This window comes from Atta cephalotes, assembly GCF_000143395.1.
Source record: "Atta cephalotes unplaced genomic scaffold scaffold00032, whole genome shotgun sequence".
NCBI lineage: Eukaryota > Metazoa > Arthropoda > Insecta > Hymenoptera > Formicidae > Atta > Atta cephalotes.
The window spans coordinates 3554272-3573946 of NW_012130096.1; the positions used below are offsets into that span (position 1 = coordinate 3554272).

At 32.4% G+C, this 19675-nt stretch overlaps 1 protein-coding gene across 1 annotated transcript in view; it reads left to right on the forward strand.

The window, feature by feature from the left end:
• Window positions 1-19675, forward strand: part of LOC105621246 (dentin sialophosphoprotein) — a 70774-nt gene that overhangs the window by 40036 nt on the left and 11063 nt on the right. The window contains exon 7 of the mRNA XM_012202715.1: window positions 11697-11830. Within this exon, the coding sequence (XP_012058105.1) occupies window positions 11697-11830 (134 nt within the window). The remainder of the gene's footprint in view (window positions 1-11696; window positions 11831-19675) is intronic.

Below are 19675 nucleotides of genomic sequence, written 5' to 3' on the forward strand. Positions count from 1 at the left end.
CCGATTTTTTAAATTTATTTCTAGCCTTTCATAATTTCCTTAATATCTCTTTCCTTTGATTTTATTTAAATCTTCTTTTTAATTTTATTTTTTATCTATCTTTAATTTTACAAATGAGGTCCTTTATTTCCTGACATTTTCTAACGCTCTATACAATTCCTATCTTTTCCACAGAATATACGTTTCCAATACTTCTCCTCTAACCAGTATTTATTTGCTTCCTCCATATTTCTGTATTTTAGTTTCACTATTAGTGTAACTTCCTCTCTCTGTTTATAAGACATCAATTTCATCTAGATTTTCCTCAGATATCTGAATTCTCTCGTTTATTCCTATTTCCTTATATTTCTTATTGTATCCCTCTTAAAATTCTTGTAGCCTCCCATTGCCTGTAGTCTCCTTATTAGTAAAATCCTTTATTTTTTTGTTTGGGATCAGTTTTAAGGAATTCGAAGAAGACTGAACTAAAAAATTAACATCAAAATAGTAAGACGGTGTTTTGATATTCTCGCTCGAATATTTTTTTTGTTCGCCGCTCTCCACTTAATTCTTGTCGGTTTCGCTTATCGCGAATCTTGAAAAGCCGATATTAACATCGTCATTTAATGAGCTACATGATGTGTATCCCCTTGGCCTATGAGTCGCAGTTTGTCGCGACCTTGATGCCAATTCGTTGTTGATACGCGGGTTTTCATCCGAGGCTAAAGTTTCTCTGGACGCTCGTCTGTCTCTGCAACTGGAGGGTTCGCTGGATCGATTCGACCCAGTTCTTCACCCTCGACCTCGAAATTTATTGTTCCGTCGACCCATTTCTGGAAATCAAGACATTGCCGCAGTACGCAGATGTTATAAGCGATATCTACAAGTTACTGGAGTTACGAGAGAGTTGCTTTCACAAGAGGCCTGTCACAACTATTTGGAATTGATTCGATTTTCCTTGAAATATGTTGTACACAAAAATCTAAGAGATACACATTTTATCAGCCCAATATCTCAGATTTAAGGGGTGAAACATCTCCTTAAAGTTAACACTTGTATTGATTTCTTATATACATAGCAAAATATATCATTATATTGCTAAGAAAAATGATTATTCAATTTATTTTCTTTCTTTTAACCAACGGTTGTATATAAATATATTTTCAAATTATTTATTTAAAAAATATTTTTTAACAAAGAATATTTTCTTGATAAATCTTGAAGTATATTTATTGCAAATTTTAGAGAAATTCATTAATATAGATATACTCAAACTAAGAATTTATTATTTTTATTATAAAAATTAATCAAAAAAGCGACTTTATATAACAAACAAAGCGAATATGTTTAATAATATTTAATTTAATAATATTTATTGAAATATTAAACATAAGATTTAGAATATTTTGATTAAATGTTTGTGATGAATTTATGAAGGATTTGATATTTAAACTTTTGAAAAATTTGAACTAAGTAATTATTTGCGTGTAGTATGTATAGTATTTTTCTGTGTGTATCAATTATCAGCAAAATAATTAAATGTACAGAAAAATGTTTTACATAAAATTTTTATGATTTTTTAATATATTTTATAACTGCAATGTATTTAGATTTTTTTTAAATCTATTATATTTCAAAAATGCTCCCATTTTCATTCATCAAATTGACGAATGGAATCACTTAAATCTCACATTGAATCGATATAAAAAAAATTTGTTTTAGAATTTTGTGCTTATTTCAAGGAGAATCAGTTCCGGACAGTTGTGACAAATCCTTTGTTAGAATTCTACAAAGAAGGAACTCATTGATGGCGAACGATATAACGAATGCTAACCGGTGCCAGCGATCGCATGATATGACGGTAAAGAGTTTCATTCTCAGCTCTTTAATAATTGGAGCCGGCACTGACTGTTTCCGCTAATCACCCAATCAGCCTCGTGTCATAAACGTTTCCTTCTGAATTCTAATTTTCTGCTGTCGCGCATGTACGTATCGTATTCGTCTGACTTTTCTTCGGAGAAGTCGGACACAGAATGTTTTCTTATGTATCGACGCTGCATTTGGCGCAACGTGATGATTATCATGACGTAATCGTTGAGTCACACTAGTGAAATAGAAAAGGGAGAGGAAGAGAAAGAGAGAAAATCAGAATTAGAGTTTATTTATTAGATGCTCTGGGACTACTAAATATGAATTCTCTAAAGTATACAAAATTATTACAAAAAAGAGCAATATATTGAGTTGTCTGGAAAGTTCGTGCCGATGTTGAAGGAAAATTGAAACGCAGAAAATCTAAATTTTAGTATACATTTATTAAATTATATAAGTTAGTCGGCACGAACTTTCCGGACAACCCAATACTTATGTTGATTATGTTGTAAGATGCAAAGATCAAAAATGAAGAAAGAAGAAAAATAAAATATAATTGATAATAAAGCAAGATTTAAAAAAGCGGATAAAATTATAAAAAATAGCAATACAATTTATTATAATTATAATATAAAATGCAAAGAAAAATGAAGACAGAAAAAATAAAATATAATAGATAATGAAAATCCAAAAAAGAGAGGGATGAGAAAGAGAAAACTTGTAGTAAAATTTATGTTATAAATCATCGTTATCGTTGTACACAAGAGTTATATTTTTATTGAACGTGACATTTTTGGAATATTTTAACGGAACAGTTAATAATGATCTATAGATCTATAGAGAAACGTCAAAAACGTTCGTCACGAGAGAGCTCGGGTTTATTAAAGTTTATTCCCTCTGCCAGAATTTAATTGGCGTCGAACGTGACTTCTGTTTCTTCCTGTCAGATTTTTTTCAGTTCAATTGACGTAATAATACGCAACTGATTCCCTCCTCTGCATTTTCGATGCGCAGATAGAAATTATTATTATAGCGCTCAGAGTCGGTAGCATTGAGCTTCATGAATAAACTCATATGCAGTGAATGAGAGAAAATTATTATCGCATTTTTTTATTTAAAAAAATTTTTTTTCGAATAATTTTACATGGGAAAATGAAAATATTATCACGATATCAAATACGCCCTTTTCTTTTGCGCGAATAAAACTGTTGTCAAATAACACAGCACTTTGCATTTTTTTTTTTATTTTCTCTTTTATATGCATCATCCGCAAGAAAAAATAGAGTATGCAAATGCTCTTTTTTTATCCATGTCACGAAATAAACACGCGCGATAAATATCAAGTGTTATTTAAACAGATAAATGATATTATGTATATTGGATAGACACAATTTGTTTTAAATTTATCACATTTCAAAAGCGGCTCATTCAAATTTTTCTGATAATTTAACACCAGATACCTAAATGTTGAAAAGGAACTCAAATATTACATAAAAATAAAATCTACAAAAAAATGTAACACTAACTTTACTTTTAAATTATATCAAAGTATTAGATTTATTATTAATTTTTACATAATGTTTGTGTTACTATTTAACATATAATATGTTAAATTAATACAGTTATATTTATACAGTTTATTTATTTTAAAATTTCATAATTATTTGTTTACTCACTCACAAATATTGTTATTTAGCACAAAGTTTGTTTAGCACAAAGAAATATTAAATACCAATTTAACACAAAATATTCAAATAATATAATTACATTTAATTGTTAAAGCTCATTGAAAATTTAACATTAAAATTTTAACAAAGATTTCAATGCAACATGTTTTTAACTGTATCAGTTATGTAAGACAACATGTAACACTTTCTTCTGCTTCATCCTCTCGAATGTTTCCTTAAATCTTAAAGTCGAGATTCGCTTACATCATTACGCGGAAGTGGGAGATTTAATTTGTGGTTTATACATAATGTGTGAATGGACAAAACGCGAGGATCGTTATTTCGCATCAGATCGTCGAAGGAAACGGTCGATGAAACGGCAAAATGTTATCGTGTTCCCTCCGTGTGTCTAACAAACGACGGTTACGTTTTCGCAGCGCGGAGAATTACTTGGCGCCGTTCTTCCGCAGATTCCGTTCTCCACGACGTCGATGAACGACTCTGGAACTTGAGCGGCCGCTTCCGCGACGGCAGATATCAGAGTCATTGTTTGCGTATAACACACACATTGTCCGTCTCGTGAAATGCACGGAATAAGCCACCTATTGTCCCATCATCACGGCACCGACAATGGCGGCGATACGAGAAGTTCTATCTCGTCCTCCGCGTCGTCGGACATCAAGAACCAAGATACCAAGTTCCTGCAGGAGCTATTGAACCATAATGATCAACAACAACAACAAGACAGCAATAGGCTTTATCTACATGAGCGTCATGTGTCCCGCGGCTCGGTTAGTTCCGCGTATTCTTATGGTTCCTCGTCCTACGGTTCATCTTATGGCTCCAATTCGTCCAATCATCAGCAATCCGTGTACCACACGGTCCACGGCAACATTCATCATCCGTTTCATCACTACCACCACTATCATCAACAGTATCATCATCGAGCAGCGAGCACCGGCAAAGCGTCACCGACGTCGCCTAGTCCGACCAATGAGCATGAAAAGCAGCACCATCATCACAGCATACAGGAGATGATACGACATTTCGGCCGACGATTAGGACACATCAGACGGCAGAGTGAGAGCCATGAAAGCCCAAAGAAACGGGGCGAGGATTTCAGAAACAGGAGTCAGAGTCTAGACGGCGGCGCTAGGCATTGTCCCTCCATCGGTCCACAAGAAACCGATTGCGAAACCACTTACAGGATTTATGAGAGCATACTCAGGCAAGGTAACGCGAGCGAATGCGATCGAATCTCGATGACGAGCGCATTGTCGATCTCGCCGAATCCTCGGTGAACCACGTTTCCCTGCATTCATGTAGTAGATGTTACTATATTTTGTATAAAACAAAGCTTAGAAAGAGAAGTTTAGGAGAGAAGTGCTAACTAATTATGTGATCCTGAATAAAAATTATTTCAATCAATAATATAATCACGTGATCAATTTTCGTATATTCTGGTATATACGATTTCTAATAGATTGAAATCTGTTATTCTCTATTATCTGTGCTTTTCAATTGTGTCTTAGTCTACATGCTGGCCAATCACAAAATAGCTGATTACGTGATCAGTTGGCAGGTTCTCTTCTAAACTCTTTAGCAAAGATCATTTATAAAATTATTAAGATTCATGTATGTATAGCAATGTCTTATTTAAATATGAATTTTTTAATGATATAAAAGAGAAGAGAGCTTCAAAAAGAGCACTATTGCGTAAATAATTCTGAAAGGTGCAGCACAAATTTTAATATCGTTGAAATAAATTACTTATTTCACATGGCGTGTCTAATTACTGACAATTAACTGGAAAAAATGATGTTGTTTCAACAGCATTATTTTAATTGAAAATAATTTTGTCGATTTATTAACAATAATATTAACGAAACAAACAAAATTTTATTAAGATAAGGGCATAAATATTTATTTCATTAATCGCGTTATTGAATTAACAAAAATAATTTCAATTAAAATAATGTTGCCGTTAGTACATCTTTTTTTTTCAGTGTATGTATTTATTGCTACTATTTAAATATACTATACATATACTCTTTAAATAAAAAGTAACTACTTTTTAAAAATTGACATTTTTGGGATTATTTATTTAAATATCCATAACAATGTGTTTTTTTAACAATTCTTCGGAATCAATAGCAATTAATAAATTAAAACATTTGTTACGGATATTTAATAATAAATTAATTAAATAAGTAATCCTAAAAATGTTAATTTTTAAAAAGTTTCCAAACTTTCAGCCTATATATATATATTTTTAAAAAGAAAGTAAATTTACAAATTATTAATTTCACAATAAAATGGAGAATTAATTTCACAATAATCATATGCATTGTTATAAAAAATTAGGAACCAATCATTTCGACTATTCTAGTAGTTTAGGTAAAAAGAAAAAAAAGGAGGGAAAAACATTGATAATTGAATAGGTAGTCATGTCGCTTTCGAGGAGGTACTATTTCAATTTCCGACTATTTTCGATTGCGCAATATGTTTTTGTAGGGGCGCGTGCGGAAATTTCTCTCGCGTGTCACTAAATTGGCTTGTCCACGTAGGATATTGTTTCTGTTACATATACATTCTCAGTTTCGCCAGTTTATACTGAACTGTTCGTCAATTTAAACACGATATACTCCTATGTGAATAATGGAACGGTAAAATGTCTATGAGTAAATATTTAATGGAACAATTAATAAACAGTATATATGGACTGACAAATGTTACCTATTAATCTTCTTGCAATTCAATCTACCGCAGTGTTACACTTTGCAGCTAATATTCTTAATGAGCACTTGGGATTTTAATTATAGGATTTTGAATTTTATGCTGAGTTTTTTGTATTTTTATATAATGTTGATTCAAGGAAATGAAATGTAAATATATAGTTTAAAAAAAAGATGCATATATCTTTTTAAAAATATATTTGCGTTTTTAAATAGATTTTCTCATTATCATTCGTATTAGCGATGCAATTCCTTTATTTTTCTCCTCTGATTATCTATCTCTAGCATTTTCTCGTGATCTTCAAAACGATTCTATTTCTGGCACAGTCACCCGAGTTATTTCATCTCGCAAGCTCAGCCTTCATAAAACTCGGTGATTATTGACGGTAAGCTTGACCTGACCATCGTTATATTACCGCTTATGACAATTGCGACAAATACATAACGATATCTTATTAATCTTTAGTATTTATAAAAACAGAATTGTGTGAAAGTTGTTTTCCTAAAAACTGTCGTGTACAGACAGAACGATTTTACTGATGTATTTAAAAAGCTAAATACAAATTTGAAAATAATTTTCAAAAATTTAAGCTTGATGAACAACGCCGCAAAATGTTTTGACATCATAGTAATCATTATGAGTGTCCCACATAATTATGTTAATAGTTTAACAAAGTTATTTTTTTTTTTAGATCTGTATCTAGTTAAATGTTTAGATAATTCAGCAAAAGCATTATAGTTTAAAAATATATAAGTACATAACAGTTTCTATAAGAAGTGATTAGAATTGGAAATTTATACTTTTTGTAAAAAAATTAATGTCATACGAAACAATTCAATATTTACGTTTAATAATATAATTTTATAGTTTAAATAAAAACTATGTTATTTTAATTATTTATTAAAAAACATTTCAAATTAAAATAATTTTTTATCCAGTTTCAAAATCATGAACTAAACTGTTTGAATTACTTTCAAATGCAATATAGAAAAATCTGGAATATTTAAATAATTTTTTATTCCATAAAAAACATTCAGAGAAATTAAATTTCAATAAATATTTATTTGAACAGTATATACGAACTTAATATTTATTTATGGTAAATATGAATATTTATATTAAATAAATTTATTAAATAAAAAAATGACAATTGAATCAAATCAGTAGCTCTTGTACCGAACATAAAATAAATATTTACAATTAGTAAACATTCAGCTAGTAGTATTTAAATGAATATTTATTTAAATGTAGTACATTTTTCTTCATTATACGTATAATAGAGTCTCTTTAAATTTGACTTTTGTAATCTTTGTCTTCCTCACACGTACACACTTTTACAAACTGTCATGTCAGGTAGGCTGGACATGTGTTGCGCGCGCATCTGCACCTAAGTGTACTCACAGTGTATGCAATGTAATTCCATAGGCATGTTATGTATAACTATTTGTGTAATGTATTCTTTTGTGATACATAATATGTGATACATATGTACATATGATTTGTTTTGCTAAGGTTATGTACACTATAGTGTACTTTACACTTATAGTGTAAGTGCACTTTGATAGGTTAGCATGCGCAAGTACGCGATGATTGGTAGACTCGTTCTGTAGAGGAGGTACTCTATAATTTTGGCATTCCACTCTTATCACCCCATTTAGAGGGCCAAATGTTGAGAAACTCTACTGTATAATTATTGTACGTATAATCCTTAATCTGAATCAAGATAATAAAATGAAAATTCTCGATTTATTGTATTTTTTGCTGGAATTGCTTTTACTGCGCAACATTTTTTTCACAGATATAATCAATGTTGATTTATCTTTCATAAATTGATCTTTCACATTTCCCGCAAGCGAGACGAACGCGCACATTTATATCTTGTTATTCATTTCCCAAGGCGATGACTGAAGAACTTGCCAATTAGCGTACTAATTTGTCGAACAATGTACAATCGCCGGTTCGTTTTTCGCGAAATTTATCGATTTGACGATTCAAACTATTCGCAAATATTCACGTCTGGCTAGCATCCGCATGGTGCCTTATTGAGCGCTCGTATCGCGAAACGCGCTTGTGAAATAAATACCGCGCCGATAAAGCGGAATATCACTTGAACGTCTTGCGCTGAGGAAGCGTATTTAATCGTAGAAACGGCCTTCGCCGAGAGAAAAATAAAATTCCATGTTCCGAGGTCAAAGCATCCCTCCAGTGTGACCAGTAGCTCCGATTTTGACTCTTGTTCTACGAGATATTTATCGTGCCATTGACACCATCTAAAAAAATGTAGGTGTTGATTTAATTAATACCATGCGATGTACATAATTCTTTTAATATTAAATATTTAATATCAACATAGTGTGAATTTAGCTCATGGGTTTTAAATTTACACCATGATAATGTTGATATAAATATCAGGAGTTATAAATTCACGTCGACCACATTATGTTGGCGTGAATATTAATTAACACCAACACAGTGAGAATTATATAGACACTGCGTGATAAATTTATACTAATATTTTTTAGAATGCAGTGTCTGATGAATATCAAATGTTTGCCGGAGTTAATACATCGCTATTACTGATCGTTCATTTATGGAAAGAACAGTTTTTACTGAAGTATCTAAAAAATTTATAATATAAAATCTTATAAAACCGTATATGTAAATCTTTAGAAATCAATTTCTTAAATGATCTAATTAGATACAGGTCTGCAAATAAATGTTATTGGATTATCGAAATAATTATGCGGAATGCTGGATGCTAGAATGTCAAAATTTTTTGCAGCGTGCTCGTGATATTTCCTTTATAATTATTTAGATAGTCCAACAAATTTTTTTTCAGATCTTAAGTTTTGAATGTTTCAGCAGAATCATTCTTTGTTGACAAATACAAAAATGGGGAAAAAAGTCCGCGTTATTTATATTATTAAATTTATCATGTCAATTTACATCCAATTTGAATTATTATTTTTATCACTGTTTCTACTCGGTATGATGTTAATTTAATTAAAATAATGGAATTAAACAATTTGTGCCAAATTTAATTTTATATTAAATTAAATTTATTGTTTATTACGAAAGACATGCTAATTGTAAATGCATATTAATATGGACGTTGTTTACTTTGAAAGAGACCACAGAAATAATTGATTTACACACATTTTGACACACATGAGAGTTAAAACTAAATAAGTAACATCAAATACTGTGGAAGTTAAATGTTGGAATAATAATTTCTATATGTAATTTATTTTAGATATATTTATTTCAAATATATGATTGCGCGCCAATTACTTTCGGAATTACAACACAACCAAATTAATAATAATAATAATCTTAAATTAAATTTGATCATCGATTTAAAAAAAATTATTAAAAAATCGTCGATTTGATCGTTGGTTTAAAAAAAAACCTATTAGAAAATAATCAGCGCGCAATCATATATCTGAAAAAAATATATCTAAAAATAAATATATAGAATTGTGTTTTTCACATCTATGATTGCATTCGGCGCTTCTTATTTAATCTGTTTATTCGTGTCTTGTTTATTTATTCGTAACTTATTATTGAAAGTCAAATATAACAAAATGTTACTTAACTCAATGGATTATGTGTTTTGATGTTATCACGCTATTCTTTTAATATGTAACAGTGCAGGTGATTACACTATGAAAGAAAACTAGTAATATCACGCGGAAAAAAACTGTTTTTTTATGCAGGATTCAACAGTGATTCGATAAATACAAAATTACGTAAGATCTAGCAATGTTTTTTTTTATCTAAATGCAGATAAGGCTTATTTACATAAATTAATACTTGTTCCTCTACTATGATATATTCGCAGTCATCATAAACGTTATTACATAATTTTTTCTTGACATGATCGCGAGAAATTAATGGATACGAGAAAAGCGTAAAATTATTCTAGTTGAAATCAACACGAATTTCATCAGAGGCTTATGATATTCGATTTCGTTAGTAAAAAAATATACCGGACAAACGCAAGTCAATTATGGTCATATTTAGTCGAACATAATAGGAATAACAAGTCATATCTTACGTAATAATCACAATGACAAATTTTACGCATCTGTCAACAAATTGTCTAACGTTACACTGAGTTGTTATGATCGAAACCCAAGAAGATTGGATTAATTGTAACTATTAAAACTGTTTACAATAATAGAAACGACACGACATGATTGAAGTCGAATGATTCAAACTTAACAAATGTGATTAATGCACAACCAGTTTTGTTAAAGTATTAAAAAATTTAATTTGATGCAGGAAATAATTTCGCTGGACCATCAAAATAATTAGGTTATAATCAAATCAGCGTGGCGAGCAAGATTGCAAATAATTTTGATATTTTAACAATCAGTTTGAACGTCCTTCATAATTATTTTCTTTTTCTAGATCAATACAGTTTCAAAATTTGTATTACAAAATACATTTTACATTTTCTAAATGACCTGATTAAATTTTTGTGTTAATTTAATACAAGATATAATTATGTTAGAAAGCAACATAAATATTATATGAAAAAGTTAACACAAAAATATACTACTGATAGTTCATAAGCAAACTGTGAAACCATTTATTTTTTTTTTTTTCAATTAAATTAATATTTATTATATGTTAAATTAACACGTATTTTATTTAATTATCTTAAACTTTATATTTTAAAATACATCATTTTTACGTTATTTGTTTACTTGTTTATAAATTGTATCATTTTGCTCTGAGAAATATTGAATATCAATTTAACAAAATTTTAAAAAGAATTTAAATGGATTTTTAGTCAAACATAGAATGCTTTTTAATGTGTAGTTTTTAGATTCTTCAACAAAATCGTTATCTCTATATGATCACGGTATTAATAAAAAAATAAATAAACTTTTGTTTCACAAAAAGAGATTACTTTTTTCTTTTTATACATTTTTTTACGAGTAATATACCTTTTTTCTGTACAGATCGTTTCTTTTATTATTCCGCGAGAAATATCAAAGTGAGATTATCGAAGAGTAAACATTTTACGATAGAGATATACATTTGATCAGTCTGATATAAAATCTTCAATAAAGTACTTATATTTCGATGATTTAAATCACGTAGGATGACGTGAATATATCTGTAATCGATTATTCCTTCAGTACTTAAATTTCTTTTTATAAATTATTGATCAGTAAAAGTTTGCGGTTGAGTGTGCAATTAAATTTTATATTTATATTTTATAATCTATAATGTATATTTTAATATACGATATATTACATATAGTTATGTATAAATAATATAATATATTATTAATATTATAATATTATAAAAATAATATAGAAATGTTTATATCATAATTATAATATAAAGAATATAATATATTTATATTCTAATTATTTGCGTAACAAAATTTCCTTTTACGTCATTGACTACATGCAATCCGTTTCGTTTCAGGTGCCCAAAGAAGAAGTTCATTAGATCCTACGGCACGGAGATTATCCCTCGGGACACCCGCAATACCTCATCGAGCATCCGATGCTTGCCTGGATCCGGTTCACGCTGCCATACTTTTCAGAGACGCGCGAGGGGTAAGTTGATTGCAATTATATTATTGTTATGTCGAACGCGCCATTCTATGAATTATATACGTATATTTGCAAATATGACGCTAAAAGTCGCAATGCAGTATTATAAATAAATTTTATACATTTGCATCAATTAATAATCTACCTTACCATAGTGGAACAGATTTACAAACGTATATAAGAGCGTTTTCTGCTGTCGATAAGGGCACTTTCTGCCGATAAATCAGAGCACTTCGGTAAGTTTACCACGCGTTGGTAAATTATCTACACGAGATTGCAGGTCTCGTTTAAAGGGGAACATCTCTCTCAGTATCTCACTTATAGTGCTATTTTCAATAGCACAATGAAAGAAGTACTAGGAATAGAAATAAATGTTAAATATTAGAAATTTAAAAAATTATGAATTAAATTATTATTTTATTTGTATTATTAAATTATTGTATTTATTTCATTTTAATGTGCATTGTGCATTAAATTTTTTATTTTTCTAATATTTAATGTTATTTAATGGATACAAATAAGATATAAAAGATATAATATATATTATGCCGTATTTATATTCATTGTGTGACACGTTTAATCTTTATTCCTAATTTTTTAACTTCTAATATTTAATATTCCTTAATATTTTCTCCATTATGCTTTCTCAAGGAACTTTTAGATATTATAGAATTCAATTCGCGCAATTAATATCTAAAACGATTATATACATACAGTCGACATTTCATATTTCGCTTCTAAGAAAATTCTCTCTCGAGTAACATCTCTTAGAATTATTCTGCATAGAGAAGAGTGCTCATTGGCATGAGAGGCGAAGAATAAATATTATTTTAATATTACTATTTCGTTCTTCCTCGCACTTGTAGAAAGAGAGACATTTCATCTCTATCAGACACTATTATATTATTCTCACAAGTCTCGATTCCTCTTCCTCCTTCATTCCTTCCGTTTACCTTCTCATGCATGCATTAAGTACATATTTAAACGTTTATCGACATCCTTATCTCATGCGTGATGGTTGCCACGATAGATACTGAGAAATACGAACGTCGCGGACTCGCTAACTCGCTGGTCCCTAGGAAGTAACGTTCAAGGATACTTTCCCTGCCTGGACCATTTTCCTTCCCACGAGGGAGCTATTTAAAAACCTGGGATAATTCACGCGGCGAATTTAATTAATGTCCGGCTTATGACGGCGGCGCCGGCTAGGAGGCTCCGAGGAGGCGTTCGCGTCCGCGCGCCTCCCGTTTTGCGCGCACATAAGCGATGCGCCGTAAATTTCATACACACAACGTGTGTCGCCGAGCCTCGACGAACCGTCGTCGAGCGCCGGCCTGGACGGTGTGATCCAGTTGAGCACGAGCTACCGAGCTTGGCGTCGGGTGACCGCCGAGGAAGCTGACGACGGCCGTGGCAAGTCTTCCGCGTTCGCGACGTCTCGTCCCGTGCACCTCTCGTCTTTCCTGTTCGCGGGAGTTCTCGTAACCGAGGACTCCTTCGCCGCTATCCGGACTCTACCGTAATTCGCAGCGGATCGCCGCCGGTTACCGTTAACGTCAACGTATATTTCTCGAAGAAGTCGGTCCAATTCGCACCTGTCACTTCTCTCTGCTTGGCACGAGCTCTTCCGGCTCGGTGAAGTTTTTTTTCCGAGAGTTCTCTTGCTCGCTCTTTTTCACTCTTTCTCTCTCTCGGGAGAGAGAGAGGGAGAGGGGGGGGAGGGAGAAGGAAAGAGAGAAGGAGAGAGAGGATAAAGTGCGTGTCCGAGAAATCGATCGCTAGATCAATACAATACGCTGAGTTTTTTTATACGGAAATACAATTTAATACTGGAAATTATTTATTTTTGAAGAATTATATCTTTGATTAATATCTCCTAGGCTGAGTTTTTCATTTTTTTGGTTGACTTTATTTGACAATTTACTCGACAATGTAAAAATTGTGTTTTTTCTAGCTGTAGAATTAATCATTAAACTGATAATTTTGTAGTGATAACTTAAAAAGTCACTACAAAATTATCAGTTTAGTGATTAACTAAAAAAAAAAATAATATATGCAAGTCATAACTAAATACAATTTTTACATTATTATCAAGTTAAGTCTAACCAAAAGTGTGTTAATCAGGAAATGAAAAATTGATCCTCATTATGGCATTCCCGAAATTTCTTTTATTATGCTATAACTTTTTTATTAATACCTATATTTGCTTGTTGCCATTATGTTTCTTGATATTTTACATTTCAATTGAAAAAGAATTGTTATAATATCCAGTGTGGTAGATAGACGCGACAAAACGATATAGAATGGGATCAAAGGATTAAAACAACAGTGCTTTTGATTCAAAATAAGTAATTAATCCCTGTTCCACGCTGGAAAAAGAGTCTGGTTGCATTAATTGGAATTCTGATTGAAAATAGATAAATCAGAAAATTTTCTGGTTAAATATTATAATTCTAATTGAAATAACATACTGAAAAAAAAAAGATTGGCTGTTACAGCAAATTAGATGATAAAATAATGCATAGCAATTTTTAATTGGCTGCAACAGCCAATTTTTGGTTGCGTTAACCTATCCGTAATGTCAGTATAGAATTTCAATAGGCTAACGCAATCAAAAATTAACTGCTGGAACCAATTAAATATGCTATGCTATATCCAATCTTTTTTTTCAGTGCAGAATTCTGATTGACATAATTAGAATCTTCTGATTTGTTTCATTTTTAACTAGACGTTTTTTTTTGCCATATTAAATTTCTGTAAAGGATAGCGATCGATTAACGCGGTGCGTTTCTGAGAGTGCGATTAATTGTCATTTTCAAGCGTGAAAATGCAAAGCATGCAAATCGATAGATACGGCAACACTCTCGACGAGTTCGCGAGTTCCATGACGATTCTTATACGCGGATCTCGCATGGCTACCAGTATTCGCACGAGTTAGTTCACATCCACCGTTTGAAAGCCGAACACGGCGGAGTTGTGCGAAGCGGACCGCCGTTTTCAAAGAGTCCGGGAGGGAGAGGGACTTTTCAGGGTGAAGTTACGACGTAGTTTAATCTCTCTCCGGCGATCCTTCGGGGCCTAGGTCGATGAGCGACGGCGCAAACACTTGTTGCTATAGAAAAACGTGTGCGCGGAGCGCAGCAGCGACATAGCGCGCGAATATACGCAATATGATTCTTTCGGAACGACGTGTCCCTTCACGGTGGGTGTCCTTGACCTAACACCCCCGTACCGACACTTTTCACGACCAGTTGGGCGCACTCGCGAGTTTATCAAAATAATCGCGAATGGAAATAACTCGAAATAATCAGCGGGGCTTTTGGACGTTTCGCCCTCCTGTTTCCCGACTTCTGGTCCGCAGTGGGAAAAACTGGTTTACCATGTTTTCATTGCGTCATAATTATCGCAAGACCGATGAGTCGCATCTCTTCGCGCTCTTGATCGACGTGTGCGCGTGTGTATCTAACTCTACTACTAGGAGTACCGAGAGTCGTTATTGATCGTTTTTATTTTTTAGCTGTTTATATAACTGAGAGATGTATTTAGAATTTTTATATGAAAATACTAGTAGGCATTAAGATTTCGTACAATTGGTTTTTTTTTATTACACTGAAAAAAATTATTAAATTTTAATTATTTATTTGAATACTAAGTAAACATTTACTTCAAAGTAAATAAATATTTACTTAATAAAAATTATAATTAAATCAAATTAATGGTTTTTATATCAAATATATGTTTATAATATATGTTTATAATTGGTAAATATTTACTTAGAACTAACTTAAACGAGCTATTTATTCAAATTTTGTATCTTTTTAGTGTATTTGATTTATTCAGTGAAACTATTTTTATTATAGATTAACTTATTATTGTTTATTTTTTAAATTACTATTATACAGCCACGTCCAAAAACATCCTAATAATTAGAGTTTTCTGCAAAATTACTGTTTCTTCTAATGATTTTTTGAAATTAGTTAAAAATTTAAGATTCATGTATATTTTTTTTATTATTGCGTAATTGCGGTTATAAATGTCATTAGTTTGATACAGTTTATAAAAAAATCAATGTCGTAGATTGGCCTACACAAAGTCTTGACCTCAACCTAATTGAACATTAATAGGTTTACTTAAAGAAAAAGATCCGCGTAATTGAAAATTCACTTTGAAATTACACAGGACGTATAAATTGTGATAATGGAAGAATTGAGAGAATAACGAAATCCATTTATAGGAAATTAATAAAGAGTTTATCAAAAAGAACTGCAGAAATTAATAAAATAAGAGGGAAGCGTAATAAATTTGGCGTTCAGCAGAAAAAGCAGACTTGTAATTGTTGTAAAATTGTTGAGCATAGCTAATGTTAATTTATTAAAATATAAACTTTGTTAATAAACTTTGTTCAGTAAAGTTTATTGTATTTGTTTTATTTATAAATACAATACAATACAACTATTTATTTGCAGCAAATACAACAAACTTTGTTGTATTTATTTTGATCTAAGTAGTTTCCTAAGTTAGTGTATTTTTTTTTTTTTTTTTTTTAATTTAAATTTGATTATTTTTTAACACAATTTCCTTTTAAAAGGTCACTGATTTATTAACATATTAAGAATTATTAAATTTATAGGGGTGCTTAATAATTTTAAATGTGGCTGTATTTCTTGCATAAAAGATAAGATTCTGAAATTTTCTGAGTTTCCAATAATTATGTCATACTGATAAAGAATTCAGTTTTTTATGACTTCCTTAATTTTCTTGGTAATTTATCTGTTTGGTTCTTTTAGTGAATAAGAAATACTTCCAATGTTAACGATGAAGAAATCGCGACAAAGAAATCGCGATTGCCCACGCTGGAGCCGTCTAATAAAAGTCTGGACATGAGACAGCCAGTTTTGATTGGTATCCTCGCTCTGACCACTCTCGAGAGAGAGAGAAAGAAATAAGAAAGAAGAAAAAAGAGAAAACAATAAATATATGTCTTTCTCTCTCTCCTGTGAGTTTTGACAAAACCGCGTCTTGTCCTGACTTTTATTAGAGGTAACTATTTTATAAATCTAATTGCACTTTAATTACCATACTGTACTCTCATTAGACTTATTTTTTTATTGTCATTTTCAAGAATCTTTTGAAAATTTTATCTTCCTTTATATTTCTTATTAGAAAATCTCTAATCAACGTGGAGAGAAAAAGCGCTTCGAAGTTCAGCAGCTTCTCGCGGTTTGCGAATGCTGACGAAGTCCGGTTGTTTACAAACAATTGCGGATTCAGAATTATATTTAGACGTTGTGCCGTTGCCCACTACTCGTAGATCTGGCCACGACGGAATCGTGAATATTGGCCGCGTCTTCATTTTGACGAGCGCGAGAGACGAACGAGGTCTCATCGTGCGCAGAGAAATACTTAATTGACGCCTCTACGCGTTCGTTTCTTAAGTAATTCGACATCTTTCTCGCATCTGGCGAACGATCGCCGTTCAAATGTACACACCCAGCGATTCCTATCACACTCAGCGTTTAAACGCTTCAGATAACGAAATTCTTTGTGTCTCGAGTCTTTCGGTGCGCGTAATCTTTATTTATGCGATGTTATGAGGGAGGGGAGGGTACCGTCGAAATAATATTTAGCGAGCATATCTACTGAACCGCTGGCGCAATCGTGTGGCGTGTTTTACAAATCTCAAGTCCAAATCGTCTTCTAATAGGAAATTCCTATACAGGGTCACCATGTAATTATAACGAAACCAACGTTTAGCCAATCCTATTACTGTCAATTGATCGCCAAAGTTCTGTCAACCAGTACTGAACCATCACTGGCGAATGACTGGCTATCAAGTGACGACCAAAGTTCTATCAGCCAGTACTGGGCTATCACTAGCAAGTGACTGGTTAAAATGACTGCTAGTATGACAGTCAGATCTGCCAATACTGAGCCCAAGTTATCATCAGTACTTGACCAGTATTGGACTAGTAGTTCGCCAGTACTTGAGCTATTATACAGTCAATCCGGACTCAGTATTTGACCGATTGTAAAATCTTATACGAATTTTCTCGATGAGATCGCGGTTTCCGCCCGATTTTCGCTTCCTCGCGAGAGGACGAACCACGGCAACAAGTTGTCGCGTCGAATGTCGCGCGCTTTGTTTCTCTTCCTTCTCTTCCTTCATCTCGCGTGTTTGTGACGCACGCAATGTGTACTTTTTTATCTCCAACGGCCTTGCGGACGAACGCGAGTTATATCGAAACTTCGTCGTCGCGCTTGTTGTTGTAAAAAAAATCCCTCGTTACACGCCCATAATGATAACGAGTTGTGTCGCGGTGACGCCTGCCGGCTGTTTCTGTCATTGCTACGCTCGACGAATGCTTCGCGGATAATTTTCACGTGGGTGTCTCGTTTATATAAATCTAGATCATATCCTTAAATCACCGGCGCCGCGCACCGTGTTTTCGCAAATCTCGAGTCCAACTCGTTTGTCTCATTAAGGCGGGGGTTTCCGCCTGATTTTCACTTCCTCGCGAGTGGACGAATCGCGTCAACAAGTTGTCGGAGACTGCCGCTGGATCAATAGACACATTCAGAAGAATGTTTATTTTATAATTGTTGGAAGTTTTCTTCTTCGCGCTGTGATAGGATATTATTCTTTTAGATCAAGCCTATCCAAAACTTAGCTCGCAAACCAAGTGCTTCTTTCTCTTCATTGTCTTGTTGACATAGAGAGAAAAAAAAAGAATAAACGTGTGTTTGAATTCTGTTCAATAATAAATTAGTACTTTATTCTGTTTTGTCTTTTATCTATCTCGCTCAATGAGAAGATGGAGAGACAGTAGGAGTTTAACTCGCGGTTAAGTTTTGGACAGACTAGAGTCTTTGAAAACCAGGAAATATTGAATCGATCAGAAACTCTCCGTTCGTTTCTGTCAATGTAGATTAAACTTAATCTGATTTTCTTAAATCTTTATCTTTTTCTAATTCTTAAAATGGGAAAAGATAAAAAGTAAATTAAACCGAGATTAACTTTAATCAGTGAGAGCTCAGTATTTCCTTAACATAATTGATTCCTACACTCCAGCGAAGAACCAGTCATATTAAAGAATCATTGAACGAATCAAACCGTATCTTCAATCTCATTAGACAGTTAAAACACATCCTTCTATGACAAATTTCTGATTTTTTTTGTTGTTGTTTTCAGATAGACTCTGTTTACTCTAGATTTAAAAGTATAATCCAATTAGCATGAAGAAAACTTCTAATAGTTGCAAAATAAATGTTCAGCTGAACGCGATCAATGGCTGCGTTCAGCAGAAAGAGCAACTTTGTAACGGTTGTAAAATTGTTTAATATGGTTTATTTATTTAGATCCAGTAAGAAACAAGGAGGATAAGAGCCAATTATATTAAAGAATCTTACAACAATTATAAAGTTACTTTTTCTACTGAACGCAATCTATCTCAATTCTGTCAAATGACTGATGAGGAAGAAAAGAGCGAAAAAAAGGGAAAAAAGCCCACATGGTCCAGTGGTTATTCTCGGTTATTTCCTCTCGGTAAATTTCCGCCAGGAAACGCGGTGTCATCCTATTTTTAGATTCGATCAGACTATTCAGTTTCACGCGATAGCGCCTTCGTTTTTTTTATTTTTTTTTTTTTTTACGTTAGTTAACTCCGCTCACTTCGCCAAATATCAGATCTTATTGATGATGTAATAAATATAACGCGCGTCGAGAGAGAGAGAGAGAGAGAGAGAGAGAGAGAGAGAGAGATAATAGTTGTCGCCTACCTTACTTACACGTACGTTTAGTTTATTACTTACTTGTTACGTTGGTTACGTGTCGTTACGTACTACCGTACC